This window comes from Amblyomma americanum, chromosome 8, assembly GCF_052857255.1.
Source record: "Amblyomma americanum isolate KBUSLIRL-KWMA chromosome 8, ASM5285725v1, whole genome shotgun sequence".
NCBI lineage: Eukaryota > Metazoa > Arthropoda > Arachnida > Ixodida > Ixodidae > Amblyomma > Amblyomma americanum.
Genome location: NC_135504.1, coordinates 117032687 through 117057592, shown reverse-complemented (window position 1 = coordinate 117057592; position 24906 = coordinate 117032687). Strand labels below are relative to the sequence as shown.

Genomic DNA, 24906 nt, shown 5'->3' with positions numbered 1-24906 from the left:
TCGCCAGTGCGCAAAGGCTTGACACTTTTTGAGGTGCCGTGAAAACGACGTCCACACCAAACTTGCCTGCTATCCTTTTAAGGTTTTGCGATACGCGGTAAACGTTAGGCACCACCACATATATTTTTTCGGCCTTGCTTCCATGACACTGCTGAAAGCAAGTTCTCTTTTCTCGCTTACGTAGCTGCTTAAGCATGCCTTTTGCGACAGTCAAGTCGGCTTTTTTTTTTTAAACTTTGGTGTGGATGTTGTTTTCATGGCACCTCAAAAACTGTCATGCCTTTGCGCACTGGCGAGGCCTGGCCATAAAAACTAAGCTCGTTGCGTGCAAAGTTGGTGTTTTTACGAAGTTCCTCTGAGCTGTGGCCGCGTCTATACAGGGCAGACCGATCGCTGCCTCAATGAACGGTTATGGAAACAGGCGACTATTTTAAAAACCCATTCTAACAACCTGCCTAAGTATTGTCTGAGCTTCAAATGTAATCCACTTTTTGGAAAAAGAAAAGTTCTTAACCGTCCTAAAGTTCCACTAGCAATGGAGGTTCTTGAGGCGTCATTCATTCTTAGGTTAGGAAGCGATAAGTGTGTAAGTGAAACGTCGGTTGTTCTGGTGCGAAAGGAATCTATGTTTCAAAATGCTGAGTAGCTTTTCGGGTATTGCTGCTTGAAGGTGGAAGAGGTGCTTCCGGTTTCTTTTCGCGCCATTTTTGTCGTCGTTTAGCACCTGATTATCTTGGTCCAGCTTGCCTTTATCTATACCCCTCAACTTAATCAGTGGATAGCTGGGCATGTGCATGGAGTTCCTCGAGCTCGTAATTCTGCTTCCGATTCTTTCAGTTGCAACTTAGCGCTCGGCGTGTGTCCCTCTCTTGTCCTCGTTTGTCCCGCGAAAAGCCCACCTGCAAATCATGACTTAAAAACAGGCTTAAAACTCCACTTTACTCTTTTGTCTTTGTAATTGCAAGAAAAGAATACGACGAGTTGCTGTTCGATTATATTACAGTAACGGCCTACTCTTTCAAGGCAGTCAAACACCGGACTTTTAGAACGATTCCAGCGTTCACACACGCTCGTTATGACGGCCTTAGAGGTCAAATACGAGGCATAACACGTTTTGAACTCCCTCGAACTGTCTTTACCTTAATTCATATGCAAATTGTGGTTGCGATTTCACCACCAAAAAACGTTTGTCGACGTTGTGGAGTCCTTATTCTAAGCTAATGCTCCCTATGTTCCAAAAATCGTAAAACAAAGTTTCCCGAAGAACAGAATATTATCTTGATTATATCCTTAGTGGAATCCCCTAAGCATTTGTAACATGGGAGAAATAACTCATTCGTTTCCACCCAAGTGCACCACACAGATGGGAAGGAAAGATATAAAGCTCCACTGAATGTTTCGATTTGGTGAAAAATTCTTGTTGGTCGGGTTGCGAACGCGGGACCACCGCCTCACCGAAGCCGTTAGACCACGACCCGAGCCAACCGGGACGGCTAGCGTATGGAAGGACGAGAGCGGTATGATCAAAATCCTGAAGAGGCAACGATATTGGCCCAGTGTTGCGCGTGGGCAGGCGCCATTGAGTATTTACATCCTAATTATAGATATGTTCTCGTTCAAATTGTATCGCGAGAGGGATTGCCGCATTTTAATTCACGAGTGCTAGTACGTCCCGAGCCGTACCCTATATTAAAAAAAACTGGAGATCATGCTAATATTGCACTTTTTTTCAGTCCAATCGTTGGTGGTCTCTTTGCTGCGCCGGTAGAACCGTGCTGAAAGGCTTCTCCAGGCATGGTCAGAAATGGCCAACACACTATCCTCACGACACAACTTTCGTGCATCGTGCCTCGTTGAAAATATTGCTGGCGAGACTTCTGTAGTAGTCCGTGACATTCCTAAGGGCCTTGAGGCGGCTGTGCTTTCCAAACTTGTTCCTCGTCCCGCACTCGTTGGCGTAGTCGTCGTAGTCGACGTCGTATGCGGCGATGCCGAATGCGACGTCCAGCGCTATGTCCTTGACCTTGCACAGCTGCGTGTAATCATTACGAAAATAAAACATCCACACGGATTTTTTAAAACCCCGTTTCTATGATCATCACCGTTTTTTTGGAGAAATTTATGTTACGGATTAACCGATAAAAAATAAATATGAAGAAAAATTTGGAAGAAGCTTACGACCAGGTATACATGACATGTTTTTGCTCTGCGAAGCCGCCCCTTAAACAATGAATTCGCCGATCAAAATTTAAAAAATAACCAACTTTGTCAGTAGTAGTGACCCCGGACAATCATAATAAGATTTCTAACACTGCTCAGCAGAAGTCCGGTTTAAAAGCCTGGATGATTTTCTAAGCTATATTATACGGTCTAGTGATACACGCATGCTGAAGTTGTGCACAATGCCAAACTTGTTCAGATAAAAGGGAACTGAGTTTTGAGAAAGATGCGCGAAAAATCACCTACTTTTGCGGCCAGTCCCGCTTCATTATCGTACGCAAACAATGTCCGGTTCCTTGCATCGTAAGTCAGCATGGCGTAATGTTGGGGCTGGTATCTTAAATTCTGACCGTAACTGGTCCCCCTGCACACCTGTAAAAGAGGCGTATCAAGATCTCACCAACCGGCAGTGGCGATGGTATCCTTCCAGAATCTCTGTAGTCATAGCGGCGTGTTATCTCTAAGGCGTTAGTTACAATATTATGCGGGTGAAAACTGGCTTTATACATAAGAAAAATTAGCTGGGGATTAACTACTGCTGAACCTTGTTAGAGAGCGAAAGCTCTGGTGTATCGGGCTAGTAGGCGCGGCTTGGCGTCTCTGACGTAGAGTGCGTTTCGCACACTGGAGAGGCAGGGCGCCCACCTTGCCACCCTGGCAGGTGGAAGTTAAATTAATGGTTCATCGCGAGAGGTTGGTCACCCAATGAAGGCTGCGGCCTATTCTACCGCCCTCTACCGGCCAATCGAAAGGTCAAAGGTCAAGTAGTGTGACGTTATGATGGACCACATATGGTAAGACCTGTAGCCACACTTGACCTCTGGCTCACTTGAAGACCAATCCCCAACGCAGGGCGAAATCGGCTTTACGAAGCTTCGGCTGACGCAGTGCACCTGTTGGCATGAGCTGCTAACTCTGACGTGTTCCCGCCGTCTCCCATTTCATGGCTGAATGCGGCCGTCACACCATATTGTGATCTTTGCCCATGGAAAGGTGGAGCCAATAGAGAACCCTAGGAAGATTCACCGCCTCCATTACTGCTGCTGGTGGCATTTGGGTGAATTCGTTGAGGCGCTGAATCATGCCAATGTTGTTGCTTTTACCCTAGTGCGCATTCTGTGTTGATGGCAATGGCTATAGCAGCCGCACCATCCGCAACGTGATGCCCTTTACTTTTATGTGTATTTCTTTACTGCAGGTCTTTTTTACCCATCATTTGTGGTCTCTGCGCCGATCGTTAGCTAAAACTCAATTTAGCACAGAACGTAAGAAGGGAATGCTGCGCGTAATTTAGGTGTGCTTCTTTTTCTTATAAAATCAACGACCACTGCATTCCTTTGCAAAAATGCCTTCAGTTATATGAGAACTCCAAAGCCCTCTAGTGGACCAAAAACCAATCGTTTGTCTGGGGCAGACGCATGGACAGGCATTCTCCTCCCCAACCATTATATACATTTGACGGCGACAGAAACTCCATCTTCCATAATTTTATCATAGTCTATGACATTTGGACCAGTTTAAGGCACTTGGTACACAATGTTAGTCGTACTCGCTACCAGTTCATCATTTTGTTCTTGATACAGTCCGAGGAAGGCGACGATGTAATTGTGCAGCAGGACGCAGGAGTGTTCTCTTCTGAAATAACTATAAAGCTGGCATCAAAACTGGCTCCACTGGCGTAAGAGGAAGTGCTTCGTACACCTTTCGATACGATACAAAATTATCTCAACAGAAGCTTAGCCACTTGCGGTCACACAATTCTACACTGCTCCACGCAAGGAGCCACTCTCGAATAGCTAAGTAGCCGCAACCTCGATCTCTTCCCCTCAGGATACTCATTCTAGAGGGTGGCGTTGCAGATAATGTAGCTGCGCTCGCTCACCTGTGCGTAGCTTCCAAAGGATGTTGCTATGGGATTCTTTTCACATCTCGAGAAGAACTGCAGCGGCTCTCCCTGAGAGGCCCTTGTCCAGCGGCCTTTCATGGTTACCGAGACAAAGGGAAGGGTTGGCAGCTGTCGCCTTTCCCACTCCCCGGCGCCAACGGGGCCGTGCGACTGCAGGACAAAGGACACATGAGAATAATTCATAAGGCCCTTTGATTTTTACACTTGTCACTCACATACTGGGTGTTTCAGGAAATACCGCCACAGATTTTTCTTTTCAAATAGGCTTGCTGAGCCATAACATACCTTTTGCGGGAAAGTATAGAGTTTGAGGTTGACGCCAGAAAAAAGGTAAATCCTGTCACGGGTAAGATTGTCAACTAAATATAATATATAACGTTTTAACTTTTGGTGTCGGGCGGTTGGTTGTGATTAGACATATTTAGCCACCTGTAATACTAACAGAATTTTTAGAATTTCAATATTGCGTATAACCTCTGCGCTGTGGCGCAGCGAATTCCATCGCCCCACGCGCCATTCCGAAATAGCGCAGATATGGAGTGTTCGCAGCCAGTGTTTGCCGAAATGCACTGCTATTGAAAGAATAAAAAATAAGGTTAACAACTGTTTATCTGGCGGAATGTGCGCGGGAGTCAAACTTTACACGTACTGTTTTCCATGGGCCATTCCGCTTGCCCAGACCAATTGGTCGTCTATTTCCAATGCCCAACAGTTGCGCTGTGCCTGAGGTCGACGAGCTAGAGGAAGAGTAAGCAGCATCGAGAGATTGTGCGTGTGCAGTTCGCAACTTCATCTTGGAAGTGCTAAAGAGGAGCGTATTGACAGGAACGGAAGCGCTGGGGTCGAGGAGGTGGAGAAAAAAAAAGGTAAACATAAAACCTTGCAGTATGAAACTAGCGATGAACTGTTTAGTCTTCTTCTGTAATTGGCTCACCGCTTGCATGTTTTCAGTTACCTTGGCCCAGCTAAGCGTACAGGGTAACTTTTACTTACGTCCATGCTGTTCAGGCGCTATCAGCCGCTCGAGCACAGTGAAATGTTCACCTCAAAACGTTAAACGGCCAGAGTAAGCACAAAATATAGCAAAGTAAAGGCAACTGCATATAATACCGAAAGCTACTGGACAAGTTCAGTCGTCAATCACGGCGTGCCTATGAAACCAAATCTCCAACACAGAACGCGCATTTGACGCATTTTTCATTACAAGGTAAGTTGATGGCTACCGGAAAGGGAGAAGTCGCCTATGATGAAATGTTTCGAACAAACGACCATGGTGGTTGTCGTTTACATTCCAGAGCTCAGGTTTTCGACCAGCAGTGCTCTGCGGGGCGCGTCATCTCAATTCCTAGGAAAATGGCAAAACGACAGTGGGCTTATTCCAAAACAAGCAAACACCAAATAAAACGAGTAGAGCGTGGATCCGTAACGCACATACTTGGTTACTGTCGTGGTTACAGGAAGCAAATAGAAGTTTCCAAGGTATGCGGCAAGGTCGGCCACAGGCGCGACGTGTGCCCCACACCGGACGATCGCGTTTGCCTTGCCTGCGGTGTTTCTAATCCAAGAGAGGGCCACAAGTGTGTCCCCAAGTGCAAGCTCTGCGGCGAAGAACACCCCACCGGGGACCGCCTCTGCAGAGCCAAATACAAGGTTCCATACGTCGTACGGCGACGGCGATGGGAACGCCGTAACGCCGAAGAAGAGCAAAAGCAAGCACTCGAATCAAGCTCGTTTCCACGCCTCGGACGCTCCCGCTCGCGCAGTGCGTCCCGTAGTGGATCCCGCAGCGCGTCGCGCCATGCCTCACGCCACGCTTCCCGTCATGCCTCGCGCAGCGCATCCCGCGGCCGTGACTCATCTGACGGGAACAGCTTCGGCGTTCAGCGATCGCGCTCCCGTGACAGAGTCAGCTGGGCCGACGCCGCAAAGGGCGGAGTTAAAAGCAGCAGCGCTAGCTCCAGCAGCGCCACTAGTGGCCGAACCACGCCGAGCAGCTGGCAGGCGTGGATTACCAGCCCCTACTACAAGGAACTCGAACAACTCCGCGCAACCAACGCGACGCTGGTAGAAACCACGCGCCGGCTCGCCCAAGAACTAGCCGAGGCCAAGAAAGAACTCCAAGCACAGCGAGCCCAGCCAGCCACTGTCCCAGCTCAGTCATCCGAGACACGTACACCCGCCGTTATCACCGAGCAGAAAACCGACACGCCATCACACCAAGGCACACAATCAATGGATACAACCCAAGACGAGCCCCAGCGGGAGCAGACCACTGACCCAACCCCCAAGAAACGAGCACGCACCTCATCACGACAGTACAAGGGCCTGACCCAATTGGAAACTCAGCTCGAAGCAAAAATCGAAGCGTTCGCCAACACCTACGCCAGCACGGCTGCCGTCACCGACCAACGCCTGACGCGGCTGGAGGAGCTGATCACCACGTCCTTCTGCACCATACAAGAGCGTTTCGCCTTCATTGAACAGACCCTTAAGCCCATAGTACGCAGCCCCACCTTTGTGGCACAATTCTCCAACCACCCATACCTTCAAGAAGAGACGCAAGCCCCAACTCCGACACAATCATGTCCCAGCCCCAAGCCACAATAGGATCGCTACCGGGCCTTACGGTCTGGCAGTGGAACTGCAACAGTTACAACAGCAAGAGAGCAGTGCTGCAACAACACATCACCACAGTAACCAAGAAACCCGACATCATCCTGCTGCAAGAAACGGCGACGGTGACCCCCACCCTCCCTGGGTATCGCGCTCATGTTAGCCCGGCGGAGGGACGGGGCGTCTGCACGTTCGTCCGCAAAGGGCTCACGTTCATCGAGCACCAACTCAAACACGGCCGCAGCAGGGTGGAATATACTTTCACCGAAATCATCCCAAACAAACAATGGAAAGGCAGCCTGTTCATCGCCAACATCTACAGTAACCCCAAGCACCAAACACAGAAATTCAAGACCCTACTACACACAGCCAGCACCCAAGCTAAAGACAACACGTTGCTGATCGGAGGGGACTTCAACGCCGCCCATCGAGCGTGGGGTTACGTGAAGGATACGGCCAAGGGACGGGACCTATTACAAGATATCCTGGACCACAACTGTGCCCTGATCACGGACCCCGCTCATCCCACCCGCATCGGCAACTCCGTAGCACGAGACACCACACCAGACCTTACGTTCATCAAGAACGACCACACGGGCAAAGTAACGTGGCACAACACCGGCGTCGACCTGGGCAGCGACCACTACATCCTCGAAATTACGATACCGAACCAATTCCGGGGCAACACCATTATGCACAAGTGGACGGACTTGGACGGCTTCCATAAGGGACGTCCCACCACAGCACAAGACATCACAGACATCGAAACCTGGACGGAAGAGCTTTGCGATGCTGTGCACTCGGCCACCAAAACCATCGAAACGGACGAGGACGTCATCGCCATGGATAGCCGCCTGGCCCATCTGTTCGAGGCCAAACGTTCGATACATGCGCGCTGGAAGCGGCAACCGTGGAATCGCAAATTGAGAAAGAAGGTAGCCGACTTAAACAGGGCCATTGAACACCACTGCAAGGTCCTGTGCCGTCAGCAATGGAACGAAATCTGCAACCGAGCTGACAGGCAACTGCATCGCGGTTGCGCCTGGAATCTATTTCGGCACCTCCTAAACGAAACCAAGACCAAGTCACACCAGCGCGACCGCCTCGCCCGCCTCCTGCACACCACCACACAACAACAAGGAAAAGACGCCGTTATCAAGAGCCTGGAAGCCAAGTATCTGCCGGACACGCCAACGGAAATCCACCCGCCGTACGGGGGGCTGCCCAACGCGTGGCTCGACCGAGACATTACCGTGTCAGAGGTACGAGTAGCGCTGCACGAGCTCAACACCCGCTCAGCAGCCGGCCCCGATCTCGTTACCAACAAGATGCTACGAAACCTCGACAATGCATCGATCGAGGCACTAACCCGTTACTTCAACGAATGCTGGCGTTCGGGCAAGCTCCCCGGACAGTGGAAAACGGCAAGAACAATCCTGATCCCGAAACCGGGCAAACCACCGGACATCGGCAACCTTCGTCCCATCTCGCTTACATCCTGCGTGGGCAAGGTGCTGGAGCATGTGGTGGCCAACCGGTGGCAGGAATACCTGGAGAAGGAAGGCCTCTATCCGGACACGATGATCGGCTTCCGACACAGACTCAGCACACAAGACGCCATGCTACAACTAAAACAAGAAATCATCGACAACAAGACACAAGACAGCAAAGTAATTCTGGGGCTCGATCTACAAAGCGCATTCGACAAAGTCAAACACTCAGCCATATTAGCACAAGTATCACGACTCAACATGGGGGTAACGAGCTACAATTACATCCAAGACTTCTTGACCAACCGCACGGTGGAACTGCACGCCAGAGACCTCAGACTCCCCGAACGCAAGCTCGGTAGCACGGGTACCCCGCAGGGTTCGGTCATCTCGCCGTTGCTCTTCAACCTCGTTATGATCGGGGTAGCGAGGGCAGTAGCGGGGACCGGCGTCCGGCATACGATCTACGCCGACGACATTACCCTGTGGGCGGCCGGCGGCACCGACGCCAGCATCGAGCAACAGCTACAAGCCGCGGTTACCGCCATCGAGCAGCACCTTGACGGCACCGGCCTAGTGTGCTCGCCCGCCAAATCCGAGCTCTTCGTCCTCACACCATTACGACCGGGACGGAAACGCGCTCCCCCTCGGGAGTGCGATCACATCAAGATCATGACCGCATCGGGGCAACGCATCCCCGAAGTTCCCAAGATCAGAGTCCTGGGCCTGCTGCTAAACAAGAGCGGCCGCAACGACGAGACCATCAACAAACTTACCACCAAGGCAATGGACGCCATCCGGCTCATACACCGAGTCTCGACACGACGGGCGGGCATGCGTGAAGACAGTCTCGTGCGCCTCGTCCAGTCGTTCGTGATCAGTCACATCGCCTACGTTGCGGCCTACCTCAACTGGCAGGTCACTGACAGGAACAAGATCAACACGCTGATCAGACGGGCTTACAAGACGGCGCTGGGCTTAACGGAGACCACGAGTACGGCTCGGCTCCTGCAGCTCGGCGTCCATAACACCCTAGAAGAAATAGCCGAGGCGCAGCTCACCGCGCAAATGGAGCGCCTCTCTACCACCAAGACGGGGCGCAGTATACTGACATCCCTGGGTTACAACCCCCGAACCCCCAGCCGGCAACCATGCGAGATCAGCGAGGAGGCGCGGGCTCACATCCATGTGGACCCCATCCCGAAGAACGTGCACCCCGAATACAACCAAGAACGGCGGCAGGCACGGGCCCAGGCCCTCATCGAGAAACACACCCAAGACCCGCACGCCCGGTACGTGGACGCAGCGGAATACAAACGAGAAGGCTTCGCGGCAGTGGTCGTTGCGGCGGCTACCGGCACCACGACAACGACAGCGAGCGTGCGGTGCACGGACGCCACAGACGCCGAGGAGGTTGACATCGCTCTGGCGATCTCCGAGGCCGAGTGTCACACCGTGCTCAGTGACTCGAGGAACGCCGTGCGCAACTTTGCCAAGGGGCGAGTGAGCGCGCCGGCGGCCGCCATCATCGGCAAGCTCCAGCCCCAAGACCGCCGCAGCACCATCCGTATCAAGTGGTTCCCGGCGCACGCGGGCGAGTGTGCATCCTCGCCGAACCACAACGAGACGGCCCATTCGGCGGCGCGAGCGCTTACCCTCCGCGCCCCCGAGAGTGACCGTTCCGTGTGGTGGTTCGAAACCAAGGACCGCGTAACCAGTTATGGCGAAGTTACCATGTGTTACCGCCTAGCTCGACGGACAATGCCGCATCCCCACCCGGCACTCAGTCGGGAGGAGGCCGTCATCCTAAGACAGATACAGACCGGGTCACTCCTCGCCCCGGCAGTGCTACACGTACTTCACCCAGAACTCTATCCGAGCGATGTGTGCAATGTTTGTGCAGCTGGTCCGGCGGACCAATGGCACATCACGTGGGACTGTGCCAGGTTCCCGACCGAGGCTACCTCCAGGATATACCCGCCCGAACTTCATAGTGCAGTGCAGTCTACAGACAAAGACACTCAACTATGGGCCGTCCAGCAGGCCCGGGGTGCGCTCGAAAAGCACAAGCTTCACGACCCACCACAAACGGGCCGAACGGGGGTAGTGCAGAGGAGGGCATAACCCCGGGTCGACGCTTGGCCAACGTCACGACGCGTCAAACCGTCGGTTGCCGGCATTTTCAATAAAGTTTTTCCTACCATCCTACCTACCAAATAAAACGAAGCAAAACCCTTTAAACGTTCGCTTCTTAGAGTTGTAGACTTCATACGAGGATATCGCAAAAAACCTGGAGCGTAGATGCTGTTTGACAGTGTATAAGTAAAGCAAAAATAGAAATTTGTGTTTCGAGACCACCTCGATCTCTTCTTTAGGGATGATTGATAGACGAGCAAGCTGCAGCAGGGAGTGTGTTTCGCTTTCCTTTTGCTATCACGTGGCGAAGACCATTTACATGCGGGTAGCATAGAACTCCTGTTTACCCTCGCCTTTGTGAGTCAGATGTGCCATGACTCAACGTGATTCCTTTTGACATTATGACGTTTTACGGCCAATAATCTCACTTTTTCGAAGGCTATTTTGTGTGTGTGTGTGGGGGGGGGGGGAGCGCTGAGTTCATTTACCGGACGTCATGTTTGTGTTACCCGATTCCTGCTTGAGGGTTTTTGTCTTGCCGATGTATGAGGCCGGGCACTCGAAGCAGGGAATTTTTTAGACAGCGTCCTGTTGCTTTTTTAGGGGGGGCACGGTCTTTGTGTGGGGTAGAAAACCGTTGATCGTTGAGACGGATTTGTGAGCCACGCAGACGTCATGTTTCCGTAGAATGCGTGCCACGATATATGGTGGGAGCTGAGATCGACGGAAAAGTGCGAGTGTCGAATGACCCTACTACGTATCAGGTTAACCTGGCCACGAGAGAAAAAATTATGTGTTCACACGGATGAGATTATCCGCAGACGACAGCCACACGGGCCATTCGCGTGCGCTGCTTCCTCAAGGAATTACGCTGGGACTTCACCCTTGTGCTTTTTAAACTTTCCCTATCGCGTTGCTGGGGTGTGGGCGTCAGACCGTGTAAGAATTTCCGCTTATGAGCTGGCCAATCAGCTTGCCCAATACACTTTTATATGGGGAACAAAGATCCCCTGGCCTTCCCCTTCCATGCACGAGGAGGCGCACTTTTTAAAGGAGACCATGTAACATTACACATACTTCCTGCAGTCACTGTACACACTAGCTCCACCACAATCCCAGCATAGCAGCTCTCAGACTCCCAAGTTAAGCGGCGTACAGTATAACACACTCATCTTCCCGATCCTGCTTTTCCTCTAGTATTTTGGCTATTTCTCCTGCCCAGTAGCCTATTCCCCTACTCGAATATGTCACATCTCCTTTCCACTTTACGCGCAGCCATCCGTTCTCCACACTACCCATGAAATGAAGACGCAGTCGTCACTGACGACACTCGAAAACAAAAAGCAGTTTGGAAACCCGAAATGAGTTTCTACCCAAACCTCCCTCCTGCTCAGTGCCCCGTGTGGCTGGCTTCAGCGGCTCACGTCAACAAGCGGGCTCTTGTAGGCTTGGCGAAAATCACATAGGTAAGTGTCGTTTTCATAAACCCAACAGCCGAGGTTCACGTCAAGGTTCAGACTAAGTAACGTCACTCCAAAAGGGTGACAAGCCGTCTCCATAAATTTGATGCCAGCGTGTGAACAGTCGGACCGCGACCGCACGCGTAATAAACCGGCACCTACAAGCTCAGCTCCAGCACTGCCCTCTGAGGCGTAAAAAAGAATTAAATGAATTTGCGGACGAGGTCTGCAAGACAAACCTCCTTTGACGTCCGCTTTACTGGGGCAAGACCACTCCACTCCCGGGCCTGACACGACGGCGTTAACACAAATCTACCAACCACTTCTCTGCCATACAGAGTAGCTGAACTCGATTCTGCGGAGTTCATGCAAATGCCAAATATAGCCTGCTTCTCTACAAACTAGCTTATTTACAAAAAAGAGAGTGCCAGAGAGGTCTGTGTAAAACACTCGAGCGGGCATCGTGACGATATCCGATGCAGGGGCGGGAAGCTTCACTTATTCGAAACATTCGCAGGGACGTGCAGAATTCGTGGCATGACCCTAAAGACGAGAGGCTCTTCCTACAGCATTTTCCCGAGCCCTTCGCCTAAGTCACATTATTTTCTCGCTTTGTTGACTATTCCATAATAGAAATACCCTTCTCCATGTTTTCTCCGGATTCTTAAAGAAGATTGTACACCGTTTGCGTAGTAGTTGAAAATGTGCCTTTCATGTTCAACTGGAAACAACCTTGCCAAGTTCTATTTTTGAAAATTCGATACTTCAATTCGCAATCTTAAGCCAGTAGAATCTTTGCATTTTGCCAACAGTTTACCTGCTTAGATGGTGTAGCTAAATACAAGATTATATAATAATGATCAGCACTTTCGCGCCAATACGACAGATTGCTGTCGTATAGAAGACTGAATATTCTGACCAACATATCTGTCCTTACTCTCTGAGGTTCCGCTAAAGGAGCAGTGCATCATGACCGTCCCATTACACTTTGGAACCGTACTGCATGGAGGACGCTGTATTTCGTCGCATACTGGCCTTACAGAACGCAAAGAGTACTCCGCACCACTCTGTTCAATCAAATAACTCAATGCATGCCAGTTTCTTTCCGCTTTCGGATGCGAGCGAAAGATTGCTTCCGAATAACGAAGACATGTACCTTTGATTACACAAGCCATCTCACCATGTCGTAGGAGTAACTGCCGCGCAATTCGAGGGCTAAGGGGACTCCTGATAAACGGGTCGGTGGCATGACAGCGCAGTTGTCGACGGTGTTGTCCCCGAACGGATAGTGGCCGTACACAACGAGCAGGTCCGGGATAAACTGAAGCCTCCTGCATGTCAATGAAATTGATGTGAACTCTGTGAAGAATGTTCTTCAGACGACGCATAGACAATAGGCGCAAAAATACAACGCATACTGTAGAACAGCCTAAATGCTGTTCAAAGGAATATAGCTCTCCGTGCGGCCGACTATAAATCCATCCATACATTGCGAAATCGATAGCGAAAAGTCCAAAATTAATTTTTAATTATCCAGCGAAATAAAATACCAGAATATAAAACGGGGGTTCAGCTCATTGCTACTATTTTTTAAAAAATCACAGCGTATAGTAGCCCAGCACTGAAAATTTTCGGTTAACCGATAACAGCGCTTTTTAAGGAGCTCCAAAATACGGGAGCACTTAACTTGAAATTGGCAGTTAAGTGCGCTCTAATTCCTTCTTTTCCCTAATATTTTTTTCATGGACTCATTTTTGAACGGTGTGGGTGATTATTTATCCGGTTAGCAAAATTTCGTGTTATCTCGCGGCAGGTTTTGCCTCAGCAGAAGAACACAGGTAAATTATTTTTAAATATTCCGTATATGTTCATACTTGAAATGGATGGCTCACTTTCTAGACAGTTTGCCATTGCTTTCATTTGATACGTTCTTTTACACCACCCATCATTCTTACATGCTCCGCTGTTAGGGGATTCGCGACAACCCACATCATTAATTACTTAGCATCCCATTCAATCAGCAAACGTGTGGATTTTTAATCTATTTCTTCTTCGCGCTTTAAAACTTAAGCGTCTTAATCTAATTCTCTTAAACGAATTCACGCTTTCTTGTCGTGCCACGCTTCTGAATAGATGCATATTCATTGTCCGTATAGGCTAATAAGGTCGGTCTATAACCTGGTAGGTATTTAGAAGGATACTTGTGTGTACTCTCTGCACACAAATCCCTCGACATGCTTTCATGACAATTGGTTCTTGCATTGAATTAACTCTATTTTGTACATGAAGACGTAAAATTGGTCCGCAAAATTTAATGTCACTACCAACGCTCATTTTTTAGATGCTTATGTAACCCGCTCGAAATATTAGATGCCTTAGCTATCCCTTGGGTCATAACTATCTATAAAAGTTCGAAACTTTAGAAAGAAAATATTCATGTTTCAGCACGTCTCGTATTTTATTATCTCCTCCAAGATTTACTCTTCTGCATTTCTGGTAAAATTTGTTGAGTTGTACACACAAACCTTTTCATTTCTTCAGCGCCGCTAGTTCTGTCAACAGAGGCGTGCAAATAATTCTTTCTGATATATTCTGAGCTGCCACTCTCCTACATTACTGGAGAATTGTGGAGTTGTTATTGAGAGTTGTGCAGTGTCGTAGAGATCCCAGTCACCTTTCAGCGCGTAGGCGCAGTAACTGCTAACGTGTTCATTTGGCCTAGTTGCTTTTCGATGTGTAAAATATCTTGCGCGAAGAAACACGCTGAGAAGAACGTCAAGGGCCATGTGGTCGCCCTGTCTACCTCTGCCCACATCCAAAGCCACTTCCTTCTGCCTGCGCCTTTGATGCGTTCCTATGTGCCTTAAGTACAGACACCCGTGTCATAACGTTTCTGAAAGCTTTCTGCCGTATTCATGACCATGGGCTCTACAGGAACATTATACGGAATGGTTTTACTAAGACATGTCTAGAATGTCTCAGGACTAAAGAAATCAGAAGCCGATTCTTGACTTCGTTTGTACGAACAACGATTGAACGGGAACAGTCGTGTCAGGTTCGAAGTTTCCGCGGCCACAGGAAGCTCCTTCACCCAGTGCACAATTGCCACCCCAGGAGTTAACTTTTTATCGAAGCTGGTAGTAGCGTCCACAATGCTGCCTTCTGGTTTACGGGCTCTAATGTACAGTGTTAAGAAAGCATACCTGCAAGAATCAGCCACTGTGCAACATAAATCATATGTGGCGCCATATGTTTTCCGGAGCACTGCTCGTAACATTTCTTAGGCATTTTCCTCGGGCTTCCTTAGACACCTGTGGCCTATACCCTGAAACTACGTAAGTTGTCAATTACCGTTTACTTGAGAAGCGGTACTCACTTGAACTCGTCGTTAATGAAGTATATCCACTCCCTGGCTGGAGATGGCAAAGAGAGAGCTGTGAGCGCCTGACGGTTAAGCGCTGTCTGGCTCTGGGCAAAGCGGTCTAGAATCTGTCAAAGGCGGAAAGAAAAAAATGTGACTGTGTGGGGATTTCTGTCTAATTTCGTGGTATGGTACAGCCGGTACTCCCTCATTTTTTTTTTTTGATGAGGAATCAAAGTCCCGCCTGCAGAATTGCGCAACATTGATGGAATTAAGCCATTCGAAACGAGGAAAAGGGGATGAAAAGTTTGCCATAAAAACTTAGATCGACAACTTAAGCCGTTTCTATAGAAAGACGCACAAGCGATTATGCACTGTACCCTATTGTTCAGATCTATCCGGAGAGAGAGAGAGATAGACGTAACATTATTTGCTCAAACCAATTGTCGTTGCCGGCGTCTTTAGTGATCGGGTCCCTAATCAAGAACTTCGGTGGCCTTAGCTCTCCGGCACGCGCAGTCAATAAACCGTAGCTGGTTTCGCGCGTTGCAGCTCTACAGCGCGGGCTCCCACTGCTCCCTAGGGCCGTTCAAAATTACCGAGACTATTGCGGTACGCTGACAGCCCCATCTAATATGATAGCGAGTCGGTCTATCACCGCACCAAAGACAGGTGTCCCAGTATGCGGTCGGGAGCATTGCACGGGTACGAATTGTCTGCTGCTGCCACCAAGATACTGACTGCTCCCTGTCTAGTTTGTTTTGTGGCGGAAGGTACTTTCGCCTGCCATCTTTGTAATATTTAAATATCTCTGCGTACATCCGGAGCGCGACTGACTCGTCCTCAACGCCCTACACATACGAGGAGCTTCGGGAAGCGCAGCTAGAGTCAAACAGAGGGAAAGGCTCCTGCTCACAACAACTGGATGAGCCTTCTTGAGACAACTGGGCTATCGAGACGGATCGAGCGGACGGCAGGCGTGTCGGATTAGATCAGGGGCACATTTAATGTTGCGCCTGTACCAAGGCACATCCATCCGACCCACAACATGTGAAGGAGGCAGGCCAGAGCCAGTACGATTGAGCGGGTCTGTGGAAATCGCGGATATGCTGCGTACGTGGATGCATCAATCTACTAAAATGACCAAAAGGCAGCGGTTGTGGTAACTGACCACAGGTGCAGCGAACTGCTCGGCGCATCGCTGCGGGGTTGCACGATTAGGGACGCTGAGGAGAACGCAGTTGCTTTAGTGGTCTCTTTTGGGAACATGACGAGAAAGCCCCTGACAGACTCCCAGAATGCGTGCTGGAGTTTCGTGAACGGAAGACTAGGGAAAAGGGCCGCCGATATCCTCAGAAGGGGAGCCCATTCCATGCAAAACATCGGATTATACGGACACCCGGACACGAAGATCTGAAAGGCAAGCTTCAGGCTGACCGTGCAGCTCAAGGACACACCGATCAAGCAGATGCATCCGAATTCTTTCGGTTGAGCAGAAGGGAGTTATATTTTAGACAACAATAGTACAAGACGGTGATGAGGAGACAACTAGGAGTCAACGTGGGTGGCGCATGTAATGTGGGTCGGACAATACCACCGGTACGTTGTAGTAACAATCATTCCAAGGGAAACTAAATGTAACCGCTATCCGTGGAAGCTAGGCTCAGAGTTTAAGAAAACCTGCTGGCATGGTGGGCACTGGACAGCGATAATTCGAGGCTTTTGTCTTGCCGCAGTCAACGTGTGGAAATGTATTATTTTTGCTGCTATTGGTTTGTAAAGCAATATTGCGTACTAGCAATATACCTAGGCGTAGTTTCTGCTGATATCCTTGCTCACGCATTCTTAAGCCCGTGGCTGTAATCGGACATCATCCTAGCTGCAACGCTGACGTGAATGTACGCACTTTGTCATATCGTTAAGGAGGGACGCGACTTAAAATATCAGTAGATGGCCGAAGGAAGTTGATTTCCTAAAATTCACAATATCTCTTCATACAGCTAATTTTCTATGTAGTATCGAAGTTTTGAGTGCTGCAATATAAAGAGAGATACCCTAAAAATGCTTTTTGTTTCTTTCATCGACCGCGGTGGTGCATGAACTGCCCATGAAGTCGGCATTCTTTCAACTCCGGTATGTTTGAGGAGCCGCGACAGGAAAGCGCTTTCTTCGCTCTTCGGAAAGTTTGTTTGTTCGTGGCGGAAACTTATGTCTAAGCTTGATACTCCTCGTGGAAGCGAACGCAGAAAAAAATGCCTTGGTTTCAAGCTCTCGTCACGCGACTGTGCGACGGTGTTGGCTGCCCCGAGAAACCGGCAGAGCTTAAGCAAGAACCGATGCGCAGACGATAATCTTGAGCTTTAGTAGCTGCTCTTGCTCGTCTAAAGTAACATTTCTGAGGTTTGGACTTGTGGGGACCTGCCCTGCAGCCCCCTGAGTTTGCTTTCCCGCGAGGCACCGTGCAGCGGCGGTCTCCCCTCGAGGCTGAGCGGATTCCCTTGTCAGTTACATTAACTGGCAAGAGAGGGCGCCAGCGTCGCTGCGCGGGAGACTGCTGAAGCCTGCCCGCGGGAGATGGGGTCTCTTCGGCTGGGATAATCGCCGCGATCGGACGCGTCGCTCACGGCTCCGCTCTTCGCCGGCGGGGCGAAGAAGCGACGGGGAGACAGGCTCCCGTACTCGTCCCGTCCGGCCTGCGGAGTTTATATCCCTTGCCCTAGCGCGGGCGAACATTCGCTCGGAACCTTGCTGGTGAGTCGGACGTCCTTGATTCATTAGCGTACCTTGTTGCTAGCTGGCGTTATTGTTTCTGTAGCAATAAATGCCTGTTTGTGTCAGCCAATATGTCGTTCCTTTGTTCCCCCAGAGCAAGGCCCGCCGTGGTCGGCGAGCGCTCGGTAGCGTACGCGATCACGGGGTGGGCTTCGGGCGGCTTTGAACCGTGTCAGCCGCGATTGAGTGGGGAGAACGTACTTATCTCCCCAATTCAACCCCACATCTGGCAGCCCAACGTGGGGCCTGCTCTTGGAACATTGGACGACTGTCGGTTCGGTTCGAGGAACGCTCTTTGTCCGGACTTGACAAGTGCTAGGCCTAGAGTGAATTTTGATCGCTAGGACCTGCGGCATGCTTTCTTGAGTGCGAGGTGTATTGCGCTGCAGCATGTTTGAACTTTTCGACATGCTCAGCACATTTTTTTTCCCTGGAGTTTCTTCGTGAGAATGACTTGGTCCGCATCGAGGGAGTTCGAGGCCTAGCGCCCGCGGAGTCGCCGAGCCCGAAGCGAGTGAGTACGGAAGCCGCGTGGGTGGTCCGAGTTTCTGTATATATTTTCTCTACTATCTCTTTTTCGACTCTGGGAGTCGCGGCTCCGGGAGCCGGGTGGCCTGGGGCCACGGGTGCCGCTACGAGCTCGCTGGTATTGCAGCTCGGCACCGGGCGCTCCGACACCGTCCGATACGGTGGGCGCCGACCGCTCAGAAGCTGCTTTGTGCAGTGAGCGGGGTAGGACCACCCCACAAAGCTGATGTCTCCTCGCGGCTGCGCGCACAAAACCCGTTTCGGATCTTTGTTGTGGTCACGGTCGTTGTCGGAGTGGTCGTTAGGCCTGAGGCTTTTCGGAGCTGCCTGCACCACATTAAAAGAGACATGACCACCGGACCGTGACGTTGAGAGGGGGCGCACTTTGCTGCCCGTCCGTTTTTTTTTGCAACCTCGCACGAACTGAGCAGTCTCGTTCAACTCAAGAAAGGGCTTTGTTCACTCGAACTTTGCGTTTGCACAGCCGCCGACACGTTTTGCTAGCAAGTTAGGCATTGTGCCACGAGGCCCTTGCGGATGCCGTTTCCCCTCCCGTGACCTACGTTAAAGGCACGCCGAGAGCGTTTCGACAATTTTGCAGATCCGGTGGAGCCACCCAGGCTTGCTGACCGGTGCACATCGTCTCGCTGCCACCTGTTGCGACGGAGCGGCCTGTATCCTGTTCGCCGCATCCACCCGGGGCAGCTGTGGCGAGACCAGTCAGCAGTCACCTCCGGCTGCTGCTGCCCTGGCGACTACTGCAGGATCCTGGCCTGCAGTTTTCCCACCGGCCTTCGATTCGCGGGCCTGCGGACACGGTAGTCCGCGGGCCATACGAGTCGTCCCAGCGGAGACCTTCACGCCGCCTTCGGAATACCGCGGAAGTCTGCGTGGACGCTGTCGGCGTGACCTCAGCTGCAAGACGTGCCTCAAGGACATGAAGACAAGGAGACTCCTCCATAGCATGTACTTTCAGGCGCGTGGGTCTATTTAAGGTTGGGGGGATGTGGGGACCTGCCCTGCAGCCCCCTGAGTTTGCTTTCCCGCGAGGCACCGTGCAGCGGCGATCTCACCTCGAGGCTGAGCGGATTCTCTTGTCAGTTACATTAACTGGCAAGAGAGGGCGCCAGCGTCGCTGCGCGGGAGACTGCTGAAGCCTGCCCGCGGGAGACGGGGTCTCTTCGGCCGGGATAATCGCCGCGATCGGACGCGTCGCTCGCGGCTCAGCTCTTCGCCGGCGGGGCGAAGAAGCGACGGGGAGACAGGCTCCCGTACTCGTCCCGTCCGGCCTGCGGAGTTTATATCCCTTGCCCTAGCGCGGGCGAACATTCGCTCGGAACCTTGCTGGTGAGTCGGACGACCTTGATTCATTAGCGTACCTTGTTGCTAGCTGGCGTTATTGTTTCTGTAGCAATAAATGCCTGTTTGTGTCAGCCAATGTGTCGTTCCTTTGTTCCCCCAGAGCAAGGCCCGCCGTGGTCGGCGAGCGCTCGGTAGCGTACGCGATCACGGGGTGGGGTTCGGGCGGCTTTGAACCGTGTCAGCCGCGATTGAGTGGGGAGAACGTACTTATCTCCCCAATTCAAACCCCACATCTGGCAGCCCAACGTGGGGCCTGCTCTTGGAACATTGGACGACTGTCGGTTCGGTGCGAGGAACGCTCTTTGTCCGGACTTGACAAGTGCTAGGCCTAGAGTGAATTTTGATCGCTAGGACCTGCGGCATGCTTTCTTGAGTGCGAGGTGTATTGCGCTGCAGCATGTTTGAACTTCTCGACACGCTCAGCACATTTTTTTTTCCCTGGAGTTTCTTCGTGAGAATGACTTGGTCCGCATCGAGGGAGTTCGAGGCCTAGCGCCCGCGGAGTCGCCGAGCCCGAAGCGAGTGAGTACGGAAGCCGCGTGGGTGGTCCGAGTTTCTGTATATATTTTCTCTACTATCTCTTTTTCGACTCTGGGAGTAGCGGCTCTGGGAGCCGGGTGGCCTGGGGCCACGGGTGCCGCTACGAGCTCGCTGGTATTGCAGCTCGGCACCGGGCGCTCCGACACCGTCCGATACGGTGGGCGCCGACCGCTCAGAAGCTGCTTTGTGCAGTGAGCGGGGTAGGACCACCCCACAAAGCTGATGTCTCCTCGCGGCTGCGCGCACAAAACCCGTTTCGGGTCTGTGTTGTGGTCACGGTCATTGTCGGAGTGGTCGTTAGGCCTGAGGCTTTTCGGAGCTGCCTGCACCACATTAAAAGAGACATGACCACCGGACCGTGACGTTGAGAGGGGGCGCACTTTGCTGCCCGTCCGTTTTTTTTTTGCAACCTCGCACGAACTGAGCAGTCTCGTTCAACTCAAGAAAGGGCTTGGTTCACTCGAACTTTGCGTTTGCACAGCCGCCGACACGTTTTGCTAGCGAGTTAGGCATTGTGCCACGAGGCCCTTGCGGATGCCGTTTCCCCTCCCGTGACCTACGTTAAAGGCACGCCGAGAGCGTTTCGACAATTTTGCAGATCCGGTGGAGCCACCCAGGCTTGCTGACCGGTGCACATCGTCTCGCTGCCACCTGCTGCGACGGAGCGGCCTGTATCCTGTTCGCCGCATCCATCCGGGGCAGCTGTGGCGAGACCAGTCAGCAGTCACCTTCCGGCTGCTGCTGCCCTGGTGACTACTGCAGGACCCTGGCCTGCAGTTTTCCCACCGGCCTTCGATTCGCGGGCCTGCGGACACGGTAGTCCGCGGGCCATACGAGTCGTCCCAGCGGAGACCTTCACGCCGCCTTCGGAATACCGCGGAAGTCTGCGTGGACGCTGTCGGCGTGACCTCCGCTGCAAGACGTGCCTCAAAGACATGAAGACCAGGAGACTCCTCCATAGCATGTACTTTCAGGCGCGTGGGTCTATTTAAGGTTGGGGGGATGTGGGGACCTGCCCTGCAGCCCCCTGAGTTTGCTTTCCCGCGAGGCACCGTGCAGCGGCGGTCTCCCCTCGAGGCTGAGCGGATTCCCTTGTCAGTTACATTAACTGGCAAGAGAGGGCGCCAGCGTCGCTGCGCGGGAGACTGCTGAAGCCTGCCCGCGGGAGATGGGGTCTCTTCGGCCGGGATATTCAGCCGGGGCGGACGCGTCGCTCGGGTCTCCGCTCTTCGCCGACGGGGCGAAGAAGCGACAGGGAGACAGGCTCCCGTACTCGTCCCGTCCGGCCTGCGGAGTTTATATCCCTTGCCCTAGCGCGGGCGAACATTCGCTCGGAACCTTGCTGGTGAGTCGGACGCCCTCGATTCATTAGCGTACCTTGTTGCTAGCTGGCGTTATTGTTTCTGTAGCAATAAATGCCTGTTTGTGTCAGCCAATGTGTCGTTCCTTTGTTCCCCCAGAGCAAGGCCCGCCGTGGTCGGCGAGCGCTCGGTAGCGTACGCGATCACGGGGTGGGGTCCGGGCGGCTTTGAACCGTGTCAGCCGCGATTGAGTGGGGAGAAAGTACTTATCTCCCCAACTTCAAACCCCACAGACTTGAGCAATATTACCAACTTCGGGCACTGACACCCTGTTCGAAAAGAACTAATGAACGCCACATTTTTACGGCCACAGCAATAGAAAGCCACCTACTATCAATAATTGCAAGAAGTTTTTGTCTTCGGGCTGCTGCGAGTCTAATAATTACAGAGGGTGCCGTCTATCTATCGCGCCTGCGGAAAGTGGTTTGATCCGCAGTGGAAAGCATCCGGCACTGCTACGGAGGCGCTGCTGAGCTGTTCGGGCCCCATGGTTAGAGGTGCGTAGGATTCTACCACAAGCAGCATAAGACTGCACCACAGGGAGTCATTAAAAGCGAACCAAGTGAAAGGCCAGACAGCCAAGCAATGCTTCATTTAAAGCTGCGCCTATGGCGAAAAACGTGGCGCCCTGTGGAGAAATAAAAATTGGTGTTTTTCCAAAAGCGCCTTTCTGGGCTGATGCTCGCATTGCGTAGCTGATTCCTTCAAGAGTACTGGATTTATATTTACCCCGTTTACTTTGTTACTCTCTATGAAGTGAGATGCGATAACAATCTTATTTTCGGGTGATGAATTATGAATGCGCGGCATGATACCTTGTTCGCACTCTACCACGTCTACAGCAACTACACCACAGAGAATGGCAAGTTAGTGCAAAAAAAAAAGATTCTTATTACTCGTTCTAAGCACTAAAAATGTGCAGTGAAAGCTGTAACAGTTTTCTAAGAAATTTGTTCTAGTTTCCTGGCTTTTTACGATGCGCAAAAGAGAAAAAAATGTAGAAAAAAGGTTGTTCGGATATCAAGCTGAAAGTTTGTGCACATAAGTTAGAAAACATTGCGAATGAGCAAAATCGAATTTTTTTCTTGATCCATCAGAAAATAACCGTTCCTACGGTTTTTAACGGGGGACAAACCCGCTTCTCCAAATATGAGTTCAAGCGACATGCTTCCAGGCATCGCCGCTTGGGCGGTTATGCATTGTCAGTGCTCCATAACTTTTTAAGCACGGTTAGTTATCATCCTGGTGTATCCCAAATTGCACGAGTGATTCTACAGAAGCCTTCCTACACGGCGCAGAGGCTAAAAGGTTGACAACTTTAGTTTTATGAAAGGACTAGACCTTTGTTACTATGTTATCTGTTAGCTTGCTCTAAAAGTTGGAAGAGTATCTAAGAAAACAAATCATGAGTACCCTAGTTAGGGGTCTCTGTCGATACGACCTCTTCCATGGTGTGCTGCCATTAAACCCCTTGTGGTGACTCGGCAGACCCGGTATAACGCTTTCTAGCAATTTATCGTTCTTCTTATCTTCTAGATGTTGTAGTGTCGCGCTCTTAAGTATTATGATAAGAGAAATATTAGCCGCACCATGATCCGAGACATTGCTATCATCATTTGACTTCGGGTAGCGTTTGGGGGCGTATCGAGAACTCCGGTGTGGTATATCCTCCGTTGCCAGAACACCTGAAGCGGATTCGGCTTGGTCCGCCTCAGATCGTTTCCCAATTGGTCAATGTGCCTGCGTAGAGACATTAAAAATCACATTATCGAGAACAAAACAAAAAAAAGAAAAGAGCAGCTTGTCTGCCCCGTGTTATTACTATATACGTTAAGAGTCTAATTGGTACTTTCAGTGCCCCAGTATTGCAGCCAATATATTGAATAGGAGCAGAATATAATGCCTTGATCCTTTCTTTGGAGAGGACAAAAAAGAGCAAAAACACAAAGTCGCTGTCATTGCGATTGTTTTCTTTCTAGCTGCTGAAGGCATTCTCTATTCTGACTAACTCCCTAAAGCTTTTTGATAAAACTTGTCGTAACCGTCAAGTGCCTTCAATTCGAGCGTAGAGCCTTCGGACAAAAATGGCTTGGCAGAGAAAGCATGAAACACATTCGCTGATTGGTACTGCCGATGCAAAGAACGGAATAGAATGGAAGAAAAATAAGTGTCCATTTTTTAGGGGCCCTGAACTTTCTGCTTGTGCTATATCAAATCGTCAATTTTCCAGTTAAGCGCGTTTGACCGGCTTAAACTGAGAGAATCACTCACTGAAACGCAAACGCTACTCCAAGCTTGGTCTTCCTATATCTTGCGACAGCACCCATGAATGTCACCAAGTCCGATCCGAAACGGTTGTCACCAAGAATATTCCTGCCGTCGGCGTATATCGAGTCGTAGAAGGCGATGTCGCAGAGGCCGTCACTTGCCATCACTCTATCCGCCGTTGTCCTTCGGCCGTAGGTGCAAATCAGTATCTCAGGCCCGATGCCTGGAAATATATACGTCCATCCATTCACTGTTATCGCGTGCAGCGTACTGCGAGTACAAGAAAATAGGAGTGCCGGTAATGCTGATGACGACTTCATTTTTGATGGTGTGACGGCGGTTTGCCCATAGATTGCCATTGCTGGCGCGTTTGATATGTACAATACAAAAATGTTTTGGTTTGGCATATTACGCTTCATCGCAAAAACGTATTCTGAAATACATTTCTTCTCGGTCGTTTTACACTTAACAAATGGTGTACCGAGTTGCGGAAAGCGTTTACCTATTAAAAAGTTGGCGCCCGCCTAGGTGCACTTGGCAGTGAACCCCGCACCTCCAGCATACAGGCTAACGTTAAAACAACTGATGGGCCACTGCGGTAGGAAGAAAGATGCGTATAAATTATTCGATAAAGGTGAGCCTCTGCTGCTCGCTTTCCTTAAGAGCTTCTAGCTCCCGCCGCATTCCTACTATATGTAATGTATTTACGAAACCACTCCTAGACATCCCGCTCTTTGAAATGCGGATTGCAGGTGACATCGAACTGCGATGGAAGTTAGCAAAATGCGATTGCAATATTGATGGCTCAGAAACATAGAGGTGACATAAGGTTACAAGGGTAGGAAAACGTATTAAAAAAACGACGATTTTTAATAACAGTTTACGACAG

The 24906-nt window shown here is 50.9% G+C and overlaps 1 protein-coding gene across 1 annotated transcript; it reads right to left on the bottom strand.

Moving 5' to 3' along the window:
• Positions 1-1752: 1752 nt before the first annotated feature.
• Positions 1753-24225, bottom strand: LOC144102696 (uncharacterized). Its single transcript, XM_077635892.1, has 7 exons — positions 24021-24225; positions 23339-23489; positions 15202-15314; positions 13006-13156; positions 4103-4276; positions 2467-2592; positions 1753-2032 (listed from the first exon to the last, which is right to left on the bottom strand). The coding sequence occupies exons 1-7, from the start codon at positions 24179-24181 to the stop codon at positions 1823-1825; spliced, it is 1086 nt and encodes a 361-aa protein (XP_077492018.1). The 5' UTR covers positions 24182-24225; the 3' UTR covers positions 1753-1822.
• Between the last annotated feature and the right edge of the window lie 681 nt (positions 24226-24906).

Excerpts from the sequence above, each read along its gene's own strand:
- LOC144102696 (XM_077635892.1), bottom strand. The coding sequence starts at position 24,181 with ATGGCAAGTGACGGCCTCTGCGACATCGCCTTCTACGACTCGATATAC. Across the intron at positions 15,315-23,338 it reads TAGCAATGTCTCGGATCATG|ATTCTAGACCGCTTTGCCCA; the intron begins GTGCGGCTAATA and ends CGCCTTTGACAG. Across the intron at positions 2,593-4,102 it reads CCTTTGGAAGCTACGCACAG|GTGTGCAGGGGGACCAGTTA; the intron begins GTGAGCGAGCGC and ends CCTCTTTTACAG.